The sequence below is a fragment of the Microtus pennsylvanicus genome, chromosome 6 (assembly GCF_037038515.1).
Source record: "Microtus pennsylvanicus isolate mMicPen1 chromosome 6, mMicPen1.hap1, whole genome shotgun sequence".
Classification (NCBI taxonomy): Eukaryota; Metazoa; Chordata; class Mammalia; order Rodentia; family Cricetidae; genus Microtus; species Microtus pennsylvanicus.
The window spans coordinates 94,373,183-94,400,615 of NC_134584.1; the positions used below are offsets into that span (position 1 = coordinate 94,373,183).

The window sequence follows — 27,433 nt, forward strand, 5'->3', positions numbered from 1 at the left end:
CTGTTGAGATGGGTCAGTGGGTAAAGGCACTTGCTGGAACCCGAACAGTGGAAGGTGAGAACTGACTCCGACAGGCTGCTCTACATTCCTGCCACGGCGTGCATACATGCAGACACATGAATACAACAAATACTATCAAGTCCAGATAAACAAATAATTATTTGCCAAAGGTGCAGATTTTTCCAAACTCTCAAAACTATATTTTTAAACTGAAAAGTAAAAAGAATTTGCACTTTCAATATAAGTTGTTGAGTTACTGCTTGTATTAAGAAATATATCAGGAACCGGGATGCAGCCAGGGAGTTCCTGCCTAGTATGCATGAGGTCTTAGGCCCAATGCCCAGCACTGAGGTAAAGAAAAGAAGAAATGAATTGAATTTTATTTCCAAATGCTCATGTTTTGAAAAATGGTAATTTTATTAACTGACTAATAGCATTTGGCTAAGGCTGAGTGTGGTGGCATACACCTATGATCCTTGTATTTGGGAGATGGAGACAGAAGGTTCTCAAATTAAAGGTCAGCCTGGACGATACAAGGAGATGCTCTCTCAAAACAACAAATAAGCAAATATACGGCCCAAACAAATTAAACAAACACCTGATTTTCTAGAAACACTGTGACTACAGTAGCCACTACAGCTAGCATATTCAGTACCAATGTTCCCAAGTTACTGGGCCTGGCTAGCCAGTTGGAATCAGTCACTAGATCCCACACGAACAGTTTTCATCACTGTCCGGCCACATCTCCCCTTGGGATCACATGCCCTTGGATCGAGTTCCCTCTCTCTCCCCACTCCATGTGACCTAGCATACCACATGTGCAGAGGGTTTGGCAGCCCAATCTACACAGTCATAACTAGGTCTCACCTGTTATTCAACCACTGTTGTATTTTGGAGTAGTAAACAAACCCCATGGGCCTTGAAAACAGAGGATCCAGGTCCACCTGATGCTGCTAACTGTGGTTTGACCTGGGGCCAATCTCTTGATGCTTAGGCTCTTCTGGTCTTCCAGTTCAGAAAACAAGACAGTTTAACTCCTCAGTGTCTGAAGGCTTAAGGAGACAAGTCACCAAAGACTCTAGAGCAGGTGAAAAGGAGGAGGCCTATGAAAGGCCTGAAGCTTCCAACCTAAGGGTTACCTTCTGGCACACTCTACAAAGCTTTTCATGGTGACCATATCAGGAACAGGATGGGTCACATGCATCCATGCACAGCAGAGAGGCAAATCAAAGCCTTGCAAGAGATTTTTAAGAATTAAAGCTTTGCCTTTAGTCCCAACAGAGTACAAGGCAGAAGAAGGTCTGCCTGGGATTTGAGCAAAGGCCGAGAGCTGAGGATGTGCTCACTGGTAAAGTGCCTGCCTAACATGCACAAGGCTCTCCATTCCATCGCCAGATCCACAAAGAAAGATAATGGAGAATTGGCAAGACAAGAAAGGCATTGTTTAATACACTGAACTTTTGATACAGCTTGTTTCAAAACTGACTTTTTTATTCTAGCATGTGTTCAACTAGCCCCATGCCTGAGGCTTAAATCTCAGAGTTCCTCGCCCTGGTTAGAATGAGTCTTGCAGGAGGCTATAGAACTTCAAGACTTGAAAGGCAGAGCCAGTACAATTTCCCATCCGACCCTTGAGTAGTCAAAACAAAACAAAACAACAAAACTCACAGAACTAAATGCTGGTCTTTAACTTAGTGCTTCCAAGTGACCATTTCACACCAGAATTAGTTCTAGTACCTGGTCTCCATGCTTACAAAGCCCAGGGCCCAGGAGACCTACAGGCAGGGCCAGGAGAAATATCCCTGGCAACAATGGAGGGCACAGAAGCAGTTTAAGAAGTGTCAGAAAGAACTAAAACAAAAATGATACCAAGTCCTCTAAGGAGAACCAAGTGTTACAGTCCAGCTTGCACTGATGTCAGCACCAACATTTCGTGAGGCCCCACCCATTATTTCAGAGGTAGATAGGCTCCCTGGGCAAGATCTCCAATACCAGCAGCACCTGTTAATTCTCTAGACTTGGCTGTCCTGCAAAGCTCTCTCCCAGGGCTGCAGATCATAGCGGTTTGGGAGTACTTAGATAGTTTTATGGTTAATACACTGCAGTATAAATAAATATAGCTTAGTGTAAGCATCTCTGCTGAAAATATGTATGCCATAAAATGACAAATAAAATAGGTCAATAACTAAGCCCATAGCAAATAGCTCAGGCACAACATTAGCATGAACCAGCCTTCTTCAAAACGGATGATAAATTCTTCAGAGTAAAATTTCAAAATGAAAAGTTCAATGTGAACTTACATATATTCCACTTCATGTGAGAATAGGTTTGGAAAACACAGTGCATGCATTTGTGTGCTCAGTGTTCTATCACAAAGACACAGCAGGTGCCTAAAAAACTGTCCCTGATCACAGCTGTAATTTACAAACCTTGAATGCTAGGTAAGCACAGGAAATGCATCCGGCTGTTGTCAACTTTCTTTGGGGAATGTTTTGTTTAAAGTGAAAGCAGGGGTTTGAAGTGTGTACTGTACTCTGACTTTGATGGCAGTTGGGGCAAAGGCTACTGGGTGTCTTGTTTTGGTTGAGTTTAAGAGACATCGCTGATCTGCGGATACTTGAAGTAGGTGATGGGAATGTAGGATACCTTTGTTCAACACCAAGTACATTCAGAAAACCCCAGCTCTCCTTCCCTGAGCACCCCACAGAGTTTATCCTTAACCTTGTACCTTTAAGACAACTGCAAGGATGAGCTGTTTGCCCAAATCTTCATTTTCATGATTCTCTTCCACACTCCTGTCTTCAAGGTGGTAACTGCTGGAGTCCACTGCTTGTCTTGAAGTTTTAATGTGCTGTTAGATTCCTGACACTGTAACAAGATCCCAGAGAAAGGAACTTACAAGGAGAAGGTGCTTATTTGGGCTCATGGTTTTAGAGGTTAAGTCCTGGGGAGTGGGCTGATTCACTGCCTTGGGTCACAGCAGGAGGGCGTGATGGAGGCAGACTTCTTACACCGCAAGCTAGGGAACAAAGAAGAGACCGGAGTCCCACAAAACCCTTGGAGGTTACAACACTGATGACCTCTAGGCCCTAATCCTCTCAGGTTCTGTTACCTCCCGAAAGGACCATCTTGAGGGCCAATCTTTTAGAAGGGGCCTTTGGAGAATATTTCAAATTCAAAATGCAGAGATTTTCACACATCACAGAACCATAAACTGGGGCAAAAAGGAATGTTAAATTACAAGTCTCTAAATGGTTTGTTTTGTTCCTACTTTTCTTCTTTTGTCACAAGTTCATTTTTTAAAAGTTGCTTTGTAGTTCTCAGTTTGGCATATAAAGAACTTAAGAGTCACCCCTGAGAAGCAAACACTGACCAATTTGGGAAAAAAAATCAATGATTTCTATTCAATCTGAGGTCCCAGAGAAAAATGCTAACCCCAAAATTGGAGATAGTCATGTACATTGAGAGAATGACTATTCATACCATAGTCATCTTTCCCAGAGAGATCCCTGGGAAACAGGCCCATAGTAGGAAAACCCAGGCTAGCACTGGCGAGCTGCTGGAGTCTTACATTCATATCTGGCCGTAAGAACTGGGAGAGCACAGGCAGCTGGAACCCCACGATGTTGAGATGTCTCTCCTTGAGCCTCATCAAACTCCAGACTGGAGATAAATTTTCCTTGGGCTTCTGGCAGGGGAAAAGAAAGTAAGCACTGTGAAATATGCCGGAACATTCTATTCCATTCTGTTCCCACTAAGATCTGCCCAGTAGAAGAGCATCTTAACCTAGTCTAACCTGCAAAGTTCCTTCTGTCAGAGCCCAGCTGACCCCGTCAGGCTCCTCTGAGCTCCTACAAAACCCAGCTCTGGCCATCTGAGCAGATAAGGTGCTGAGCTGAAGGCTCCCTGAAGGCTGCAGTGTGCTTTCCCACCTCTCCACACATCCTGAAGGCTGCAGTTCCTGCTACTCTGCTCTTTGCCTTAGCCTCAGCCGTCAGGAGGAAATTACAGAGCAGAGCACAGTCAGGAACAGCTAGGGCCGGGACCAAATGCAGGCAGCAAGGCAGACATTTAGGCTAAAACTACCAAGACTTGAGCGAGCCTGTCACTTCCAAAGCTCTGTGTTGGAAACTCAGCTCTCGATGCAACCGCATTTGGAGGTGGATCTGAATGGGAAGATGCAGTGAATGGGTTAATGCTGCTATAAAAAGAGCTTGAAGGAGTGGGTTCTCCTTCTCCCTCTCTGCCATGTGAGGACAGGGCACGAAAGCCTTCACCACTCTTCAGAACTATGGAAGTAAATCCTCTTCCTTCCAATTACTCATCCTGTCACCCTGGTATAGCAACACGGGTCAACTAAGATACTGCACAGAAAACAACTCCAGTGGAAAAAGAAGAGGGTGTGTGAGGACGGAAGAGAAATGCAAGCAGAGAGGAAATTTCAAAAAGGAACAAAATGCTAGAGATGCCACAGAAATGAAGGTGCTTTACTGTTTGTATCAGACTGAGGAAAGCTTCTCGGAGCAAGAGGACACTGTAATATAAACTGCCAAAACTGAAGCCCATGGAAAAATGAGTAAAAACAAATAAAAAACCAATCAATGAATCCCAACACCCAGGAGACAGACTTAGGTGGGTCTCTATGAGTTTCAGGCCAGACAGTATAACATAGTGAGACTATGTCTACAAAAAACGGGGGAAAAGCTAAAAGAAATACTACAAGGACTATAGAGAACATGGAGAGATGTATAGGTAAGAAACTCGGATCTACAGATTTTAAAAAAGGAAGACTACTGGAAAGGAGGAAATGAGTATGACAGAGGACAGATGGCACTGTTAAAACAGTGACTTGATGCTGTTACCGGGGCAGGAGAGATGCCTCAAGTCACACACAGTGAAGACGTGGCTCAGGAAGGAGACAGAGGGAGGCAGTCAAAATCACACACCTATGCCCAGACCATGGAGAGCGCCAAGGTGAGGGCAGTGTGTCGGGGCAAGCATCTTTGAGGACCAAGATGGAGCCAGCAGCGGGAGCCAGAGACTTTGTGTGATACGCACACAGAGGATAAGGGGGATAAGAAGTGTAGGCTACAAGCTGTCAGAGCTCCTTGGATTGCTAAACAATCGATGGCACAGGAGCTCAGATAAGATAGATCATGGAGACAGCGGCAGGAAGACATGTCCACGGCCTCCCAGAAGGCAGAAAGCTAAGGAGGTGAGCATTCCCATGCAGCAGAGGAGAGACAGGGCTAGAGGGGTAAATCAGACTGGGAGGGATTGCTTATAAGTGAACGGAGTATTTTAACAAATGGAAGAAAAGTGGGAAATTAGGGTAACACAAGTGATTGGCTGGCCAGAGGGGACCCACTGCAGTGAAAATGTGCCACAGCGGTGGAGCTACAGGAATAGATATTATTACTAAAGATAGAATCAGGATATAAATCTATATTTTATATAAATATAAAGTCCTAATTTTAGTGTATTTTATAACCACTCTAAGTTATATAAATTTAAAAACAACTCAGCCATTCTGAAGACAAAGACTTACAATCCCAGATAATAAAAGGCTGAGTTGAGGCAGAAGGACTGCAAGCTCCAGGACAGCCTGAGAATTGTGTCAAACTGTAAAAAGGAAAAAAGGGCTGGGAATATATCCTAGTGGCAGAGAGCTTGCCTAGCATATACTGGAGAGGGAGGTTCAAATTCTTCTAAGGGGCCTATACTACAACAAAGCTCCCCAAATTAATGACGTTTAGCAAAGGCTCTTAAGCATTCCTTTCTGACCTATACTTAAAAAAATAGTGGTATGTACACACTTACCCCAAACAATTTTTTTTTAAATTCAAGACAGGCTCTCACCATGTAGCTCTGGCTGAACTGGAACTCACTCTGTAAAGCAAGGGAGCCTCAAACTCAGATCTGCCTGCTTCTGCCTTCTGCTGGGATTAAAGGTGTGCACCACCATGCCCAACCCAAAGCAATTTCTTAATAAGGACATTGGCTCAGTATAATCTTACCAAGTAGTCACTCATGAGGGATTTTGGCTTTAATTTTGAATCTCTTCTCAAAGAACTTTACATTCCTTTGCTACTTTGAGTCTACAGTGAACTACAATTGAAATATACTATAGTTTGACAGATTAGGTACTTAAGATACCAGTCAAGTACAAAGCACTCCTTACCAAATAACAAAAAGCAGAAATAGATTGAGATTCTTGCCAGCCCCAGTTTTAGGAGGAATAGCTCCTGTCTGATTTGCTCTCAAACCACAGCTCTTCTTCTTCACTGTGGTCTGGGGAGGGAACTCAGGGCCTCAAAGAGGCTAGGTGAATGCCTACTGCATTGTGTAGTGGCATTTCATGTGTATTTTAATAAATAAAGCTTACCTAAAGATCTGAGAGTAAAACAGCCCCACTGGCCAGCCTTACAGACTAGGTAGTGGTAACACAAACCTTTAATCCCAGTAGCCGACTAGTTTGCCATAGAAACCGGGCAGTTCATGTCTTTAATCCCAGTGGTGCACACCTTTAATCCCAGCCCTAGAGAGGATTATAAAATGGGAGGAGACAGCTCTCAGTCACAATATAATTCTGAGATTCCTGGAGGCAGGATCGCCATTTTGGACTGAGGTGGAGGGAAGAGCCAGTAACTGGCTGCTTTGCTTTTCGGATCTTCAGGTTGACCTCAAAGTCAGTCCCTGAGCTTTTAGTAACTACATCAGCATTGTTCTACCTCAGGCTCAGAAACCCAAACCTACAAATTCTTTAAAGAAGGACATCTCATTTCTGGTGAGTCCAGAAAAACACCAGGAGCTGTTAAATAGACTGCTGTCTGGCATATGCTTTGATGCTTCAAGAAATTCTAGCTAGAACCGATCTCACTCTGGTAACCTGCATCCTCACTCCAGTTTGTGTCCCTCTCTGCAGGGGCTGTCCTACCTCCCCAGGTCATGTGCATCTCCTTCAGAACACAAGCCTGACTGGCTCTTGGTCTCTTTATATCCAACACTGCTTCACCACATTTGTCATTACCAGTCTCTCTGTGTCCTGAATTCTGAGTTCCAATAATGTACCACTGTGTGGGCTCCTCGTTTCTTTTGATTTTTCCTCGTCTACACACCCCAGTCTAGAAGCATGAGCCAGGGGTAGGACACTGTGATGTCTTTTCTGCGGTTAGAGTCCCAGAGACTCAAAGTACTATGACACTGGATAGACAACTCCAACACAATTTTCACAAGCCAATGACTGCACTAGCTTTAAAAGGGTTTGTGTGGGAAGCTCACCCTTTAGCTTCTCATTTACTAGAGTAAGGAACATTTAATTATCTTATTCTTTTCCCATAATGGTGGCTTTAACCACATTAGCCTAAGATAAAGCCACTGAAAGACAGGGGTAGCCTAAATCTGGTTCCTCACTCATTAAAGTTAGAGGTTTATAATCTGAACTATAGGAGGGGTCACTAGGTTCAATTAATTACACCCAATGTTTCTTAGGAAGAAAAAGATTGGGCTGAGCATGGTGATGCACGCATTAAATCCCAGGACTCTGGAAGGAAAGGCAGGCAGAGTTCTAGGCCAGCCTGGTCTTGAGTGAGTTTCCAAACCAGGACAGCCAGGTGTCACATTATTATATTTTATGTAAGGAATGACATTTTATGAAAGGAAATTAGAATAACAATCACCCCTTAAAACTCCTTTCCATGGGTCTTCTCAAAATATCACATATGGCTTTGTAAGACATTATCATGTCTCAGTAAGTAAAATTTAACTCAGTTAAATTTAAATAATTCCCGGAAGGGCTAGTGGGAATGACAGCTGTTTTTTTCATTAAGAACTGTATAAAGTAACTACATTATTTAGGGACCATATACCCAAAAAGGACTACTTCTTGCTTTTTAGTTCTTTCTTTCTCTAATTAAGTGCACAAGATGAATTAAACGCACTTTCTGTATCACCACCAACCTGACAGACACCATGTGGGTAATTCTGCAGGTGAGATGGAGTGGCCAAATGGGCGGCTAAAGATCTAGAAGGCACAATGCAGTTTTGATGTCCAGTCTGTTAAATCTGGAAAACTGGCCCACATTTTCCTGAGTAAACAGTGAACTTCGCAGCAACAATGTTTACATCTTTCTACCCACAGGAAAATTGACCAAGAAGAGAGATGATCTAAAAAGTAACCACCTGAGCATGAATGAACAAAAGCCAGATTCTGAAATAATGTGTGCTTCTATTTAACTACAAATAATTTAAGGTAGCTATATGTTTTAAAATCATTAACTAATGTAGTTGATATAAAAATTCCACAAAAATGTAGGTACCCTCCTTCCTTCTTCCCTCTCCAAATATCAATTACAGTCTGAAAAATAATCACCTATAGATATAGGTGTACTCCACAATTCCATTAGTGGCTATGCAGCCCAGGAAATAAACTTATATTCTCTCTCTCTCTCTCTCTCTCTCTCTCTCTCTCTCTCTCTCTCTCTCTCGCACGCACGCACGCACGCATGCACGCACACTGCCACATGACTATGCATAGCACCTTTACCTGTTGTAGTCAAAGCTCAGAAAGAACTATGACACCCCGACCATGAGGGTTTAAACTGAGGCACTCCTATGTGTTATGAAGCTTCATAACACAAGCCGATCTCAAAGACTGCCCGCTGTTCTTAGACAACCTTCATAGGAATGGAGGGCCGACTAATGCTTGCTGCAGCTGAGAGGTGGGGAGGGGGTGAGTAGGTATGGCCACAAAGGAGAAAGATTAGGTCTTCATGGTAATGGAAATATTTCTCTCTTGATTATTCAACATCAATATCCAGCTTGTGACATTAAATATACTGCAAAATACTACTGAGAAAAACTGGGGAAAAGGTTCAAGGACATGTCTATTATTTTATACAACTGCCTTTAAATCTTTAATTATCTCAAAATATAAAATTTAATTAAAAGCAAAATTAAGAAAGGGGGCTAGGTGTGATGGCACTTAAGAGACAGAGGCAGGTAGATGTCTGTGTGTTTGAGGCCAGCCTGTTCTACATAGAGAGTTTCAGAACAGCCATGGCTATATAGAAACACTGTTTAAAAAAAAACAAAACAATAACAGCAAGACACACACACACACCAAAACAAAAACAAGAAGGGAAACATTCTAGTTACTGAATTCGCTTTGCCATGCCGAGCTGTAAGCGTCAGAAATCACCCCAGGGCTTGGAGTCTTTGTAATAGTTATGGAGGTGGATGAAGTACAAACTGGGCCACTCATACAAAACCCATAACAATTTCTGTACCTGTTGGCATCTTTGGATCTCCTGGTTCCTTGCCTGGGGGTGATCTCTAGGTAGACACACACCTTCCAGATTCCTGCCACTAGGGCTGGAGGCATCCTCTGTAGACTAACCAATCCTTCCCTTTTCTACTGGTGCTACAAAGGCTACTACATGGATTCCCTGACAGCTAGGAAGTGGGTCGCCACTCCCCGAAGGCTGAAGGGTGACAGTCTTCTCTACACAAATCTGATGTTCCCACACACGATGAAGGCTATGCCAGGTGAAGCAATTTTCTTCCAGAGTCTGAACTGCACTGATATATTTGTTCAGGAGGAAATGTTCTATTAGTGGTGGAGGGGAGCAGTATAGAGAATTAAGAAGTATATGTGGATGCCTGTCATCTTTTTGTCTCCCATGAGTATAACAGAGGCAGGTTAGAAAGTGATTTTGAGTCTACCCCATGATATCTGATTTCTAGAAGAATCACAACAGCAAAAGAACTTTTAAAACTTTTCAATCATCAATATTCATTCAATCAAATAAAGTCATTTGAAAAAATTAACAAAATTTGATTGTTTTCCTATTCTTTGATTAAAGCAACAAATATCCAACAATCCTCTGTAATATTAAGCATTTCCAATGAAACTAGTGCTACAGAAGCACTTCACTCCCACAGCAGCTGAGGGCTGGAGCTGGGAGAACACTATAATCTACAAACACCTGTCCCCAAGCACACCAGCATCACAGAGCACCTGTGTGTTCCGTGTCCTTTGCATCCTGATGGAAACAGACCTCAGGAAACCCAATGACATGGACTGAATAAAAATAATAATTATTTGTCATGATCACTGTCAGTCTTTAATACCTTGTACACCACTGATTACAACTTAACTTGGCCATGCTGCTTCATGCTTGGGAGAAGACAAACCACTAATCAACTGGGGACACTAATTGAAAATGCTACTTTGTGGAGGCATTATAATAACTTAGTAATGGGGTGAAGTGTTCCCTCTATCTGCTACTTTAAAATGCTCTCCATAACAAAATGTCAGCCAGGGTACACGCAGCCTTTGCAAACACCCAAGGCTACAGTCTGAATAAGTGACTGAGCCTCCCCTTTCGGGAGGCACAATTCTACAAGTGGTGGAGGTCATACGGAAAATAGAATTATATGCTAATTTGTTCCTATATTAAGTTATCATAGGTCAGGTAAAACACAGGAATGTGAATTCTGAAGAAAAATTAAGTAGATTGGTATGACCTAGGTCAAAGTAAACTGTCTTAATACAAACAAAAAAGATTTTTAAAGCAGGCGTCTTTCTTCCTTTATTATTTCTAACTAGACCTATATAATCACATGTGTAATTTTAAAACAAAAATGTGTTTTACAACTAGTTCTTCCATAAAGAACTGGGGCAGAATAATTCTGTTTTTAGCAGAAAAAAATAGAGAAAGGTCTAATATTCAAGGGAATAATTTTCTCCAAAAAGCAAAACAAAACAAATTTCACTTTAACTATTTAAATTAAGTTTACAAAGATAATTCCCCATGCACTGTCAAATGAAGAGATGCATACTAATTGATGGGGTCATAGGTTACTATTATAATGCTTTATTTTACCCCAAATAAACAAAACAACAATAGAGGTGTTTTTGCTTAACATAGAGTCTGGGGAAAAGATACCTTATTTAAAAATCTATTAAGAAAAAACTACTTTTTTCCTTAAAAGTTGTGATTCTATGGCTATTTCACTAACTTAAGATCTACAAATGCAATATAAATGGCTGAAGACTTTAGGTTACTGGTTCCAATGGCATACCCCTCATATTTAGTTCACAAGTTCCCTTAGAGGAAGAGAAAAGAAACTTAAGAGGGCAGTGATGATGTCGAGATGAACCCTTAGGAACAGGAAGTCATAGTTACAGCTTTTCACAATGCACCCTGTTTATCGCAAGACACAACAAAACAAGGCCACCCCTGCCACCCTTAGGCAATTCTTGGGGACAATGTGAAACAGTGTTGCTATGTTCTCAGGCTCACTTTCTCCACTTAGGTATTGGTTGCATTGTCAATTTCTTCTCCATGTTTCCAAGGCCAGTTCATAACAGAACGAGTCCAGTTGGCCGAACTTCCTTTAAATCAACTCGTTTTTAATTTCTAAAATATTGATCCTATTACTAAGTTACTATAAAATGAACTAGGTTCCCACGGAACACCATTGTGTTATCATCTTTGAATGTGTCTGTCCCTGGTAAATGCCACCAGCTCAATTCACCACACTTTCTCCTACCATGTGAGCCATGTGGATATGAGTCAGGCCTAAAATCCTTACACATTCTGATGTATAAATACACGGTATTTATTTCCTGTTTGAAGGATTTCATGTATTGACATCTTAGTCCATAGGAAGTAGAGGATCACAGGAAAGAAGGTAACAAAATTTGACAAAAATGAAGGTCTGCACCACTACCTAAAAACCAGCACTCAGGGGATTAATCTTCCCATTGTCAACACAGAGGTGGCCTGCCATGAAACACTGCACATTAAATACTATGACAACCCATGTGAAACGTCTTAATACAAGCCCATGTCATCTATAGATGGCTGTGTGTATACCTTCAATTTAATGTGGAAACTGTCAAAATATTAAGTCAGTTAAAAACAGCATTAAACAAATTGGTAGCTAGTCTACAACTAAAATGAAAACCAGAATAAAATAAGAAGAACCCTTAAAACCAAAGCATGGGCATCAAGACTCCAGTTATCACAAGCGACACAGTCATCCTGGTGGGCTGCTGCTGAAAACTGCATTTCCATAGCTAGCTGGGAGGAATGAAAAGCTTCTTACAACCAGCTAAAAAGAAAGTCTGTACCATGCCCCTTGAAAAAGCTCATTTTCACATTACTCAGGCTTCATTATGCTAAATCAATATTCGTTTAGTCACTGGGGTTATTGACATATTTTAAAATAAAAGTATACCCTTCAGCTACTGCACTCATTACAGGTAATTTGTCTTGTCAGAGAGCAGGGAATATTATCTTAGTCTTTCAGGGGCTGACAGCCCATGGAAATACCTCCCCATGGTTACAACTGTAAATAATTTTAAGGTAAAATATTGAAAAATCAATGACTGCTTCCTGCAATCTGTCACAAACAAATCAATCATAATCTGTACTGCCATCGAGTATGATTTGGAGGAGATGGGAGCAGATGTAATTCCTGGCTGGAGTCTCTCATTTCAAAATCACTTCACATAATGGTGTCATCATTTAAACACTTAACAGTCAGTGCAACGGCCGCTGTAACATCAAGTCGGACCAAACCACAAGGAGGAGGAGGAGAAAATGCCATCGCTATTATGTTAACAAACATTTAATTTAAATGGTTGGTACATTAGTAAATTTCCTCTGTGAACAATTTTACCTGCCCCTTTCACAGCTTGAGATTAATCAAGGCTGCTTTCCACATCCTGACGGGTGGCAAGTTAGCCCAGGACTCCAACTGTAGTCTCTAAAATACTTGTGATTTTTATTTTAAAAAAATTATAAGAGACAAAATCTTGAATTAACAAAGATACATCGGTCCCAGAATATTCTATGATTCTATCCCTATAACAATGACAAAAGACAGTGTCATACATATCAAGACCATACTTTCATGATCCAAAAAATTGGCAGAGAGATATCAGATGCTCAAATGTTGAATTTTACATTTTCCTTCTATTAATAAAAATATTTCAACTTTGTAATGTTCTAAATGACCTGCAAGACCGAGTCAGTTTAAACACGCTGTACTCTACATGCAAGCTGCACCATCAACTGCTGTATTAAAAGCAAGAGGAATAGCCCACCCGTGCCAGGTGCGAAGTTGGTCATGGTCACAATACTGACGAGCTGTGCCAATGTAAACTGCTTTCCAAATAAGTGCTCTGCTATCGGCACTGTCTGACTACATTGTAATGGTTCCCCAGCTGCCGACACCCTGCAAGAAGACATGGGGAAAGGAATGTGAAACTAATATTCCTCCCGCTACTCCAGGGATCCCCCCAAACATCACTTTACTTCCAGATTGCCCGGAGTCTTTTCTGAAGGTTTGAGATTGTAAATGTGCTCTAGTACCTTTAATGGAAGAAATCAATGTGAGCCACCACATTTCTTACCATTTTCCTAATTATATAATTAGACAGCATAAAGCCCTTTACTGTTTCATTAATGTCCCTTACTAGATATATAGGTCAGGGGCTAGAAATTTGTGATGACAGGGAAAAGGTTGCCTTTTTAAACAAGAAAAACAAACAGCTAGAAATGCTATTAAACGACTGAGGTCTGTGTCAACATTCCCAGATAAAGGAACTGCTCTTTGGAAAGGACCAATTCATAACTGAACCTCCGTGGTCAACATGGCAACCACAGGGCCAGAGGACGGAGCCTCTCCTGAAAACAGAGTTGGAGCCCAATGCTGTTTTTCAGGAATCTTAGATTTCAATGCCAGCAGTAGGTTTGAAGACAAAAATGCACATGAGTAAATTATCAGAGATGCATCCAGAATGTAGCAGAGCCTTCTATTCTGTGTGAGCCCCTGCAACAGCTGCGGAGCACATAGTAGCCAACCTAGTGTGGTGGGAAGAGAAAGCCTAGCCAGGGTTTCTGGAAGCCAACAGAGCTCGGGCTGGAATCAGGCAAAGAAACCATGGCCTGCTATCACGAGCCAGCCTCTTGCTGGGGTCTCTGGGCTGGGGCGGCTGGCGGTCAACCACCATGGAGAATACACCCCTAGGTAAATGCAACAAAGGAACAGGAGGTAAATGAGGACAGTTGGACAACAGGCTGAGTGCATGTCAATCCCAAACTGAAATGTCATCTGCTAGAGCTGTGCAGGACGCCACCACAGATCTAATTCGCAGAAAGAAGCTATTTTAAGGGTGCTGAGTAGGCCGAAAAGCTATTTCTCAGCTCTCCAAACACAGCCTGTGGCCCTGGAAGAAGCAGGCTCAGAAAGTTAGCAGAGAAAAACAGGACGGTTCCCATCGCTCAAAATTAAAGAAACTGTGATCTATTGGACGGAGTTCTCATGTGGGCTAAAGGTTCAGAATTGCAGAGGAATGTGTTCTTGATGATAGATAGTATTACCTTCCTGTCTTCTGGATCACCTCCTTCCACGGGCAGCCAGAAGTCCAATATGAACTGCGGATCTTAAAGAGAAAACGGCCACAGTTAGCTTCCTCTCTCACCACTCCCTTTCTTCATGAAATCACAATTTAATTACTGATACCTCAAGCGATTTTATTTGTGGATGATGCATTTCTTAAAAAGCACATTCTTTAGATATTTCCACTAAAGAACATTTAGTACAACCTTCTCAATGAATCAGCCATAACCCATTACTCCAAATAGGATGGTTCTTGATATTTTCAAGAGTGTGCTCCAGTACAAATATTTCATATAAGATGAAGAGATCTCATGCATTTGAATACCTTTAATGAAACTTGAATTTTAATAGTAAATCTAGCCCACAACAGATATGAAACTTGATAAGCCTGAATGCTTAAATATTTCTCATATGTATATATATATATATATATATTCCAATATTTATGCCTAGGAGAAAAGAACTAAACCTCAATCCTCTTATGTTTAAATCAACAACTCTATCATGGTTTAAGAACAGAACAGACCCCTAAGCTTAAAGGTAAATAATGAGGAATCCTATTTGTGCCTGCCTAACATTTTTTATACATTTGTGCTGTGCTTCTAGCTTGCTGTAACACTAGCCCTGAGTTTCTGGAGGTTCCAATCAGTACAGGGAACACAAGTCTATTTACAAACATTTACTTACAAACGATAAAATAGTATTTCCTATTATAGCCAAGACTACATTAATGCCTAATAATTCATAGAGAAGCATTTGTTCTAGCAAAGGCTAGACTAACTAGACTGCCTTCAGTAAAATTATCTTATTGGGGTGGGGAGTTCAGCCACCAACTTTATTGATAATAAATGTTGTAATTCATTAAGTCCAGTTCCTTGATCTATTTCTTAGGTAGCACAAATAGTCTGCAAATTCTTTCTCAAAGCCTTTCTTCTCACCTATACACCAGAACCCTATTTTTAATAACAATGACAAGTTTTGCACACTTGTATACTTTCTGTAATTAAGAGCTTGATGCCAAAGGCTGAAGATAATGCTAAATTTATTCTTTTAAAAAAATCAGATCAAAAAAATAATTTCAAAATGTGATTTGTTTTAGCTCTATTATTTCATTTTAATAGCAATTTGATTTCTATTAAACATTACAACCTTGTCTTGATTTTACTTTCCAATGCTATAATTCAAATAAATTATTTAATGCAATTCCAAGATAAATGATAAATTATTCAGACATTCCACAAATCAACAATTTCTAAATTTACCAAATTCCTGTTAGTGCACTAATAGAATTTGAATAATCAAAGGTCTCAGGTGGCATTCCCCCACTATCCACACTTAGCACCAATTACTAATATGCATTCTTTGCTGAAGCCTCCTTGGTGCTATCTGGGAGCTTCACATCCAGGCACACCCAAAGCATTCAGATAAGCATTGGTGTGTTCAAGAATAATTTTTAGTCAATATGTAAAATAACCCTATATTTTGGAAATGAACTTATCTGAAACATCCAAATATATTATAAAACATTTTACTTCTAACATGACCAGGAAGTAGAAAGGATTCTGTGTAAGAGAACACAGAACACTAGCAATACTTTGGGGATATTAGATATGAACGTCTAATCCAATTTTCTCCAAGGTATCACTCCATATTATGGTAAATAAGCAAATAAGAGCTGTATCAAGGTGTGGAATATCATTAGCCTGAGAAAAGGCAGGAGAAATGGATTACACAAATGACAGCTGCGGGAGGAAATTATATTCCCCTTTCCTGAACAAATGTTAGATGCATCCTCACTAATAAAGACTTACACTCAAACTATGTTACAATATACTGGGTTTCAATTTTGAAGCGTCTAAGTTGATTTGCAAGCTAAATTGTTGCTGAGGTATACTAGAGCTATGAAAACACGGCCAATTTAAACAGAAATAAGTCATCAGTATTGCACTTCAGAGGAGAGCTGTGAAAGCAAACTAGTCATTACAGAACAAGGAAAAAAATCACCCCTAGGTTTTACGTTCATGGGGAAGTGTCAGCTGCTGTTCTGTTAAGAAAAGCTATTCTCTACCAAAATGATGTTAAAAACAGAAGCTAATGCAATGCAGAAACTGAAGAGAAATATATGAAGACAGACATGCCTCCACTCAAAGCAGGTGGTGCTATTTCAGAATTAAAATGTTGTTCCAACTATGGCACTGTGCTCATAATCTATTTTAAACAACCCATTCAATTCACAAAGGATTACACGATCTCATTCATTTCCAGCTCATCAACTAAAGAACATTTCAGTTTTTCCTAAGATTTCTAGAACATACAAACATTCATAATTGTATTATTAATTAAAATGGATAATTTATTTGCATTAATATTCCACCTTTTAACACAATATATCTAATTTAAAAATAACACATGCATAACAGCATAAAAAGCAGGGACTGTAGCTGCCAGAGAAAACATTCTGGTGAGGGGTCTGGGGGATACATAAAGCAATTATCTCAAAATTAACGCTCTTGTTTCAGTTTCAGCAAACAAATCTAAGTAAGTCTTCCTTTGATTTTAGTTCTCCGTGTAATTCTAACCAGCTAATTATCCTTGAAGTCAAGAATGAGCCATGACTCTACACCTGGCCTTTCCCATCATATGCCCACGATCCCCTCCACTTTCATTTCCTCTTTCGACTCTGAGGTTTAATATTGAAGGAAAGCACGGACCCATCTTACACAAATGCTGATTGACAGTCAGCTTCCAGGAAATGTCGAGCTACAAAGAGGAGGGAAATTTTAATGTAGCACTTATGTTAAAGGGTATGAGGTGCAGGGTCATCCAAGGGCAAGTGGCCACCAGCATCCCCCTTGTCACTGTTTGCACACTGAGAGATTCCTAGTTAAAGGGGATGGTACTATTTTAAAGAGTATAAATTTAGAACCCGGGTTATAAATTGGGTTCTAAAGTAATACTGTATCATCATTTGCTTACTAGTTTAAATATATTATATAGTACTTTGGACGGAGTAAAGTTTCCCTCTATTTCTATAAATGACGAGCTATTCCATAAACACTGTAGCTATGCACTTGATGATAAGAAAAGGGAATTGTTTCAGACCATCAAGGCACTCCCCAAACCTTAAAAGGCATACATTTCTCATCTATTTACCTTTTCATTATATCCCTGTTTTTGCACACTAAACATGTCTTCCTCACTAATGAATGTCTGCTGAACAATACAGCCCTCTATTTTATGCTTTGCTTTCAAAATTAGAAGCTATTATTCCACAAAGACAGAGTACAAAGAGAGCCGACACAAGGTATTGCCAAAAAGCCACAAGTAGTATTAGAACATGCCAGAACACTTAACATTAAACTACCATTCCTCTCTAAAACTTCTGTTGCCAAACTGCTCACACAATCTGGAAGCTCAAAGACAGGTTTCAAGTGTAATTAAATTCTCCAAAAGCAAAACTGTACAAAATTATGCTCTCTTCTTCTGGCTCCATTTACAGACAACATTTTCTCTGGATCTTAATTAAGATAACGATGCGCACCTGTGTCAACATTCTCCAGCAAGACAGCCTTATCAATCATAATCCTTTAAGTACACTCGAAAACAGCAAAGCAAAATGACAGAAGCAATCTGTTGCCTTTCCCAATGCTGGTGTTGTGTCTCTGCCACAAGAAAGATGAGATCTTTAAAATCCAGCAGATCTACTCTGGCAAGTCTTTAAAGTTCTAACTGTAAACAGCTATTACACTAAATAAACAGGCGTCACCTCCTTTGCACTTGATAGAGACAATGACAACTCTCCTCGTCCAGAACCTGAAGAGCAAGCTCCACGCCACATCTTGGCAGTACAATCCTGGGTCTTATTTTAAAGCTCTGTGTTTTAAGAGCTAGGCATAACTGGATCCGTGCAGACATGACAAACCAATAAACCCTTGGCAAGTTTTAAAGTGAAGCTTAACAAGGCTACATTAAAAACAATCAGAGTAACCGACCCCGGGTACAACATGTTCAGAAACATACGAACGCAGCAGTAAGGAAAATAAGAAGTCCTGGAGACTTGGCAGGAGGAAAGATAGGTCCTACCTCTGCTGGTGGAAAAGGAGCTTCAGCAACAAGCGAGCAGGAACTACAGCTAACAAATGAGCAAGTCCTCAAATGGAAAAGCTGATGAACGGAAAGGAAAACGTGTGTGTGTGTGTGGGGGGGGGGTCATCCTCCCCCCAGGATCAAGATAAAAAGTTAAAACATTGTGTTTACCAAGCGAGACTATAAATGCTTTCTTATAAACAGGGAGAAGGGCCACCAGATGCTGTCTGAATTCCGTCTGCCTGCTAATGGTCAGCCTTAGTCTCCCTCACTTATTAACACAATTCTGTCTCTGACGCAGGCGGCTGGGGCCAGCCAAGCAGGAGAGCCATCAATGTGCAAATAAAGCAGAAAATAGAGACATCTTTAAGAAATGAGCCTTAAATTTGATGTAGAACGGAGGTGACAACCACGGAAACAGAACCATAAATTCTAAATGTTGCAGTATCTTGCAGGATTCTTTCTAGTTCTTCACACCAAAAGGAAGACAGTAGTAGAAAAAATAGAGTGGGGAGCAAGATGGGGAGGGGGAATAGAAACAGCCAAGCCGCTCAAGTGGCAGGATTATGTAATGAGAATGTCTGCGTGACAGACTCAGGCTCTTGGTGGCACAAACCTCCTTGGCTCGCTTTCAGAAGTCGTCGTCCTGGACGAGAGCCGAGACACTGATTCAGGAGGACACGCGTGGGCCCGGGGAGACACGCCCACGCGCGCCTGCCCGCACGCGGACTGAAGCACTCGCCTGGCGGGACTCACGCTCTGGCGGCCCACGCGGCGGGCCGGCCGCGTCCACGCCATCGGCTTGGTGCACGTCTCTGCGCGGGCCGCGGACGCTCCCTCGTGGCAGGCCGCGCCGACCGTTAGCCGGGCTGAGCGGGCGGAGCCGGTGGGCGGTGCGGTCGCGGGAGGCGGGGACCCTCGCGTCGGGGCGGGGACGCTCCCTGCAGACAGCCGAGCTTATCCGGAACCCGGAGCGGTCAGCCCGAGAGGCAGCCTCAGGCCGTCGCGCGCTCCCCGGGGCTCCGGTCCCGCGCGCCGCTCCGTCTGGCTCACAGCTGCCAGCCTCGGCCGCGGACCGCTTCTGGTCTCCATGACAATACACGGACGAAGCCCCGCCCCTCCACGAAACCACGCCCTCCACGCCCCCTCGGTGCAGGGACTCTGAAGGAAGAGGCTGCGTCATCCAGAGGTGGAGCTAATGGAGGCGAGCGACCAATCAGAGGCGAAGGCTGTATAAGGGCAGGGCAGGGTGGGCCGAGAGGTTCTCGGAGAATGTAGTCCGCAGGGGTCCAACCTCTTGGGGGCGGAACCTGTAGCCGGAGTGCGGGGCAAGGGGGGCAGCCTGCGCGCGTGCGTGAAGGCGCGCCGCGGAGCTGGTCTCCGTGTGGTCAGGGTGGGGTTAGTGTGTGCTGCGGCCCCAGCTCAGCAAACTGTGTGTCCCGCGGGTCAAAATCATTGCGCGAAACTTTGTGTATAGTTATGCTCCAGTCCGTGCGTTGCCCGGTTGTGAAAGGCCACAAAATGCTTGGGTTGCGCGCTATGCCGACCGCAGTCCTGGTTCACCAGCGCCCCTGTCTGTCCCTGAGCTCCAGTGCGTCTATAATTTGCGGCGGCGGGAGGTGGAGACCGGGGGTGAGGGTCTGTTTTACCGTCTCACTGTGTTGCCGTGCGGGGGTGAGATCTGCCGGTGATTCTGGTGGTGTGTGTTTGCCTGGCCAGCGCCTCGCTGAACAAACAGCGGTTGGGTTGGACACTTCTGCCCAGTGTTTGCAATGGAACTGGGGGGGGGGGGGGAATGCAAGCGAGGGGGAAGGCGACTTAGTGGAACAAAAGGGAAGATATCCCACACCCTCCGTCACCGCAGACCTGGCGGAGCGAGCAGCCCGCAGCTAGCCATGCGAAGCAGGAAGCGCTGCATGGGATGGCAGTGGGGCCGGGGGTGACTCGAGGACCTACTCGCGTGTAACTGGTTTTCCGCCGGGCACTTCTTGCCCACTGCCTCCCTTGGTCCAGAGAAAAGTCACACCCCCATCCGGAGCCCCCCGATTGTCCACTCTCGCCTCCTCTAGCCGTCTGGCAAGGGTCGGTGGAAGGAAGGCCCAGTCGGGGTCCTTCAGCCTAGGCCTGGCTCTAGCCCACCTGCTGCTGCGGCTGGCACAGAGAGTCAGTCGTCCCGGCCTCCCTGTGCCCTGAGCGCGGACATCCATTGGCTCTCCCTGGGACCTAAATTCCAAGTCTCCAGCTCAACCTAGAGACCTCCGGCAGGAGGGAGAAGCCGCTGTGGAGCGAGCGACGAACCCAGCTTTCCGGAGATCAAGACGTCCGCCAACTTCGCTATTTGCCCTGGCGAGGAGGACGCGGAGCGTTCACCCAAGCGCAGCCTGCTGCCTCTTTCCCTTTGTGTTCCCGAGCGGCCAGACACACGACCAGGGCCAGTCGTGCGTCGAGATTGCCGCTCCGCCCAGAGTTAGCAGAGGAGAGGAAAGTTGGAAGCGATCGGCGCGCTTGGGATGTGATTGTCATCCTGGGGCCGGCGCTCGAGAGTCTGAGAAAGAGAAGAGAGGAAGAGTCGGGGAGGGAGGAGGGGGAGGCCGGGCTGAGGAGGAGAGGGGGGCGGCGGAGGAGAGGCGGGCGCTAGGGAGGGGCGAGGGGAGCGCCAGTGAGCGGGAGAGGAGCCGGGGAGGAACAGGGAGAGGGCGAGGCGCGCCTGGCGGCCGGGTTGGCTGCGGCCGCCCAGAGGCTCCTGCCAGTCCCCCCACCGACTACACCCCGGGAAGGAGGAGCTTCGCGCGCGCACAAGGCGTCAGAATCCTCAATTTCCAACTTAGCATCTTGGCAGGACCTTTGCAAAGCCAAAAGCAGAGCCCCCCGGTGCAAAGAGCGAGGGGGGGCGGGGGGAGAGAAAGCCTAGTCCGGGCAAGCGGGGCGCGCAGAGGAGCGGGCGCGGCGGTCGCAGCCGGAGGCGCGCGGGAAGCCAACCAGGAGGCGCCGCGGGCCGGAGCCCGGGAGCCGGGGCTCGAAGAGCTGCGGCCCGGGGCAACCAGAGGCCAGGTGCCCGCTCGCTCGCCCTCGCAGGGCGCCGCCCGGCTCGTTGGCCGCCGCGGCGCGGCGCGCCCCATGCCCGTGTGTGGCCATGTCCTACCCGCAGGGCTACTTGTACCAGCCGTCCGCCTCGTTGGCCCTCTACTCGTGCCCCGCATACAGCACCAGCGTCATTTCGGGGCCCCGCACGGATGAGCTCGGCCGCTCGTCTTCGGGCTCCGCATTCTCGCCCTACGCAGGCTCCACTGCCTTCACGGCTCCCTCGCCGGGCTACAACTCGCACCTCCAGTACGGCGCCGATCCCGCGGCTGCGGCCGCCGCCGCCTTCTCGTACGTGGTGAGTGAGCTGGATGTGCGGCGGGCGGGCAGCCGGGGCCAGGCCTGCAGACCGTGGCTGCGAGGGACACGGGCCTAGGCGCCACCTCGTTCGCCTAGCTTCGCGGACCTTGCAAACTTGAGCGATTGTCTTGCTCGCCTTCACCCGAGTCTTGGACTCCGGAGTAGCTCTGGCAAGAGCCGCGTCTCGCTGGGATTGCTGAGCTGAAGAAGGGAAGGGTTTAGGGGGGAATTGGTCTTCGCTATTAAAGAGCAACATTTGGCTTAAAGCTCTGGACCAACCCGCAGATTTCTTTTTATGTTTTTTTTTTCTTTTTGTTTTGTCATTTTAGAAAAGTAGCTCAAAAAAAGCCGAACCGAATTCTGAACAGTAGTAGCGTGCAAAAATCTATGTAAATGAGTTTGGCCTCGCCTTTAATTAATCCTCCAAAATGTTGCAAATCCGTAATCCTATCTTCGCAATCCGATTTAGAAGTATTAAATTCTGAAACGTCCAGTGAGCTGCGGTGTATCCGGGTTTTTTTGGTCGGGTATGCTTTCTGGAAAAGCGCAACGCCTTCGGTTAGGGATAGCATTTTTGGACCGTCGGCGTGCAAGCTAAAGCTCAGCTTGTCCTTAGAGTTTGAAGAGTAAAGAAAGAGCCTTGCGCCCAACGTGCGACAGCCCTGCCGTAGAGCTCAGAGTCTATGCCGAGGCTGTTCAGGCCTCTAAGTGGGCCCTGCCGCAGAGGCCAGATCTAAGCCCTGGGCACCGACGTCTCCCAGCAGATGAGGGCCTCCAAGGTGGTGTTCCAAGCCCTGAATAGCCTCAGGGGTCTGAAGGACCAGATTTAGAAATTGAGGGGCCCACTGCCTTCTGAGGAGGGGGAGGGGGTCACTCTTGTGTTTGAATCAGCCAGCTCTGTCTGCCTCAGGGGAAGCTGGAGTGCGGGCCGTGCAGGCATGCAGACCTAGGCACAGAGAGAAAGTGGGTTTCAGCCTTTCAGGTGGCGGTGAAGCCCACAGCCACCACCACTCACCTAATCTCTGCCTATCTCCCGCAGGGCTCTCCCTACGACCACACTCCCGGTATGGCTGGTTCCTTGGGGTATCATCCTTATGCGGCGCCTCTGGGCTCCTACCCTTATGGGGACCCCGCATACCGGAAGAACGCCACTCGGGACGCCACAGCCACGCTCAAGGCCTGGCTCAACGAGCACCGCAAGAACCCGTACCCCACCAAGGGCGAGAAGATCATGCTGGCCATCATCACCAAGATGACCCTCACCCAGGTGTCCACCTGGTTCGCCAACGCACGCCGGCGCCTCAAGAAAGAGAACAAGATGACGTGGACGCCACGGAACCGCAGCGAGGACGAGGAGGAGGAGGAGAACATTGATCTGGAGAAGAATGATGAGGACGAGCCACAGAAGCCCGAGGACAAGGGCGACCTCGAGAGCCCCGAAGCAGGTTGGTGGAGACGGGAAAGGGTGTGTTGCGCGGGACTTTAAAGGCAAAAGGGGGCCTGGAGGGGGCGCGCACGGGTCCCTGCCTCTGATGGCAGGAACCGGGACCCCACCGCGTGGCCTCCACGCCTCTGACAGCCTGGGTTTCGCCCACAGGAGGAGTAGACCAGAAGGCGGCTGCGGGCTGCGAACGGCTGCAAGGGCCGCCCAGCCCCGCCGGCAAGGAGACGGAAGGCAGCCTCAGCGACTCGGATTTTAAGGAGTCTCCCTCCGAGGGTCGTCACGAGGAGTTGCCCAGGCCCCCGCGCGCGGGCGGGCCGTCCCCAGTTGGGCCCGCAAGCGCGCGTCTGGCGGAGGACACGGGTCCTCACTATCCTGCGGGCGCGCCGGCGCCCGGTCCGCACCCAGCGGCTGGAGAGCTGCCCCCTGGTTCGGGCGGGCCCTCAGTCATCCACTCGCCACCGCCACCTCCACCGCCGCCTCCGGTCGTGCTTGCCAAGCCCAAACTGTGGTCTCTGGCAGAGATAGCCACTTCCTCGGACAAGGTCAAGGACGGGAGCGGAGGGAGCGAGGGTTCTCCGTGCCCACCGTGCCCTGGGCCCATGGGCGGGCAAACCCTTGGAGGCAGCCGTGCTTCTCCTGCCCCCGCGCCCGCGCGATCGCCCTCGGCGCAGTGTCCCTTTCCCGGCGGGACGGTGCTGTCCCGGCCTCTCTACTACACCGCGCCCTTCTATCCTGGCTACACGAACTATGGCTCCTTCGGACACCTTCACGGCCACCCAGGCCCAGGGCCAGGCCCCACAGCGGGTCCTGGCTCTCATTTCAATGGATTAAACCAGACGGTGTTGAATCGAGCGGACGTTTTGGCTAAAGACCCGAAAATGTTGAGGAGCCAGTCTCAGCTAGACCTGTGCAAAGACACTCCCTATGAATTGAAGAAAGGTATGTCCGACATTTAACTCGGGTGCGGTACTCCCGGACTTTCCTAATTTATTTAAACCATGGCCTTGGCAGTTATTTTTCCATCACCAAGAGAGAGAAAGAGAAAGAAAAAAATAAACTACCCCTCTTATTCAGAAGTTTATAGTTTATGGAGGTGAATGACATAAAAATGTATACATCTCCACCCTCGAAAAAAATTGTTTTAGCCAACTGAAAGGAAAAAAAAACTTAAGAGGATTTGTATTAAATCTTATTCTGTATATTTAATGTAGCATTTTTGTATTTAAATTGATAATTCAGTATCTTTGAAGTAAATTATGAAATCAAGACACCTGTACAGGCATTTAATGTTTTTGTAATATAAATATATACATTTGTGTTCCCCCGAACTGTTTCATAGTTTAAAAGTACAAGTTTAATTTAATTTTTTACACCTATTGATTTTTCTGGGTATGAGCTAAAGTATTATTACAGAAAGGAAACAGGTTATACTCTTAGATTTAAAAAGTAAAAGAAACTGCAGTGGTCTTTGTAAAATGCAAAAATATTTAATTAAAGGAGATTTTAACATAATCAGAGCCACTCGTTACTTCTCAGAAGCCTCAATAAATTGTCAATTGCCTCCGTCAAAGGGTGCAACTGTAACTTCTTTCAGAGTGGGGAATGAAAGGTGCTGTCCACAGACCCTCAGTGTGCCTGGGGAGACCTTGATTAGGCCACAAACCCGGGGAAAGCGGCCCACTCTGGGAACGCAGATTTGGATCTCCCTAGCGGACTGCTTGAGGGGGGGGGGGGGAGATTCGACCCTGGAGGAGCAAGAAGAGAGACCCAAGTGTGTGCCAGAAGGGAGAAAAGATGGCAAACCAAGGCAGAGGCGCGCACCACCCGAGAGCCATCGCTTAACCCAATTACTTCCAATCAGTGTCGTGTTTTATGCAAAGCAATCAGCTGGTGAACTTTGCTAATGAGTTCGATTTTATGCCGGATTTAGCCCTTATTACTATTTCAAAGGTGCTGTTAGCTAATGCGGGCAAGGAGCGTTAGGGGAACGCCAAATGGGAAGGCTTCCCCAAGTCACAGTTTCCTCTCCCCTCTTCAAAATTGAGCATTGATCTCTTCTTTGGATTTGATTAAATCAGCCTCTTTTCCATCCGCGATCGTGAGGGTGGCCTGCGGCCTTGTGGAGGCAGGCTCAGCCTCCCGGCAGGGACCACAAACCCGCACCTCGACGTTTCCCCCCTTTCACAGGTAGGTGTCACACTTGTCCTGAATTTCGAGCCTACATTTTGCAGAGTCTGAGATGGGAGCCTGGGCCGAAGAGGGGTGGGAGGCAGAGGGAGCATCCCAGTCACCAGCGGCAACGAACAGATTCCCCCAAAGGGAGTCGGAGGCCCCTCCCCCCCGTGGGCTCCTTTTTGGTTAAGTGGCTTCAAAAGCTCCAGGCCATTTGCGTAGATAAAGAGGCCATTGTGGACTTGATGAGGCTTGTCATCGCTTTAGCACTTTTCCCAGCTCAGATTGCTACAAAAGTGTTTTTGAGGGTTTATTTTTCTCATTTTAGTCTGCCTTATTTCAGCTCAGTGAAAACTTGGGATTCATCTCGGTACCAAACGGGCAAGGGACAGCACCCAGCGCCACCACCCACCAACCCCGGGGTTCTGTCTTGGTTACCCTGTTCGAGTCTCCGCTTTGCACCTGAGATATGGAGTCGCCAACCCTTTTACTTCATGGGAAATTTTCTGTGGCGTTGGGGCGGGTGTGTGTGTGTGTGTGTGTGTGAGGGGGTGCGTTATAGCAAAAACATACCCCAGCGAGGGCGAATTAATTTGACTGAGCGTAGGGACAGAACGTGTTTGCACACAACGGCAGCGTGGTTAGGCTAAAGCAGAATGTACATACACATTTGCAATTCTTATCCATTACTTTTGCCCACTCGGGTTTTAAAGCACACCCCAAACTTTCACCCTGTTGTAGCTTCTTTTAAAAAAAAAAAACTGCAACAGGACTTATTTCGCTTATCCGAATCGAAACAAGTTTGAAAACCGCATTAGTCAGAGGCTTTAAAGAACAGTGATTGAAAAAAACAATCCGAGTTTAAATTAGAAAATTCTCACAGGGGAAATGATTATAAAGCTAGTGGTGTGAACAATCAAACATACATGAAACGATCGCATTTTATTTTGTCCCTTTAATTATAAACGATTTTTTTGAACAATTGCATTCCAGAGATGACTTGCCCTGCCCCCTTCCCTTCACGCCCCCTCTCCCCAACCTAGTTCACAATCAGCCCCCCCCCCCAGCCCCTATGCTTATGCAACCCCAGGAGTCATCCCCTTTTCTGAAAAGTCTAAAGAATAGGCAGTTCGCTTTTCTTAAGGGAAAGTTTAAAGACCACGTCAACGCGACGGGGTTTTGGAAGCACTGGTCCTAAACTCTGCCCAATGATTTTTAAAAGAAAATTACAGAGCCCCTTGTGTTCCTGGGAATATGCAAATGACGTGGCTCGTCCTCCCTGTTCCGCGGGCGAAGGTTGGGTCTCCAGCCGCATACCCGCCGGACTGCCTGGGAACGGGAACTGCGCCCGCCGTGGAGCGAGCGCCCTTTCTCCGCATCCAGGGGCTCAAGCGGAGGTTCAGGGCTGGGCAATGCAAGCACCCAGCCTGGCCAGCTGTTGCCGGAGTCGCTGTGCCCTGCGTGCCCCTCTCCTGAGGTTGGCGTCTTCAGTCTGTGGTTTTCTTTGCGTACTTCAACTACTACACACACTTCCAAGGAAGCCGAGGTTTTCTTTCTTACAGAACTAGGTTTCGGTGGTCTGCGGTTTTTCTGGTGTCTAGAGATTTTCTAATTTGGAGGTAGCCTGCCGGACAGATCTGAGTTTAAGACATGTAGAAAATAACACCTGCGTTTAATCCCAGTAGTTGTGTGTCCCGTGACCCTGAACCTCCATTTTGACTTTTCTGGAGCGGTCTAGGAGGCGATGTATCTTAGAGGCTTGGGCACTAGGGGTTTCCTTGTCAGTGCCGGGATTATGGTTTGTTTGCAGGCTTGGATCCGGACACGAAAGACGCAAGACGCGAGAGACGGTGCCTGAAACACCTCTAAAATGCCTCAGAGCTGATTTGTTGCTGGTGTTAACCACCTGCGCCTGGCTGGGCCAGTTTCGGACAC

General features: G+C 45.8%; 1 protein-coding gene across 1 annotated transcript; it reads left to right on the plus strand.

The window, feature by feature from the left end:
* The first annotated feature begins 21,212 nt into the window (after positions 1 to 21,212).
* Positions 21,213 to 24,876, plus strand: Irx5 (iroquois homeobox 5). Its single transcript, XM_075976879.1, has 3 exons — positions 21,213 to 21,880; positions 22,922 to 23,327; positions 23,480 to 24,876. The coding sequence occupies exons 1-3, from the start codon at positions 21,635 to 21,637 to the stop codon at positions 24,280 to 24,282; spliced, it is 1,455 nt and encodes a 484-aa protein (XP_075832994.1). The 5' UTR covers positions 21,213 to 21,634; the 3' UTR covers positions 24,283 to 24,876.
* The last annotated feature ends 2,557 nt before the right edge of the window (positions 24,877 to 27,433 follow it).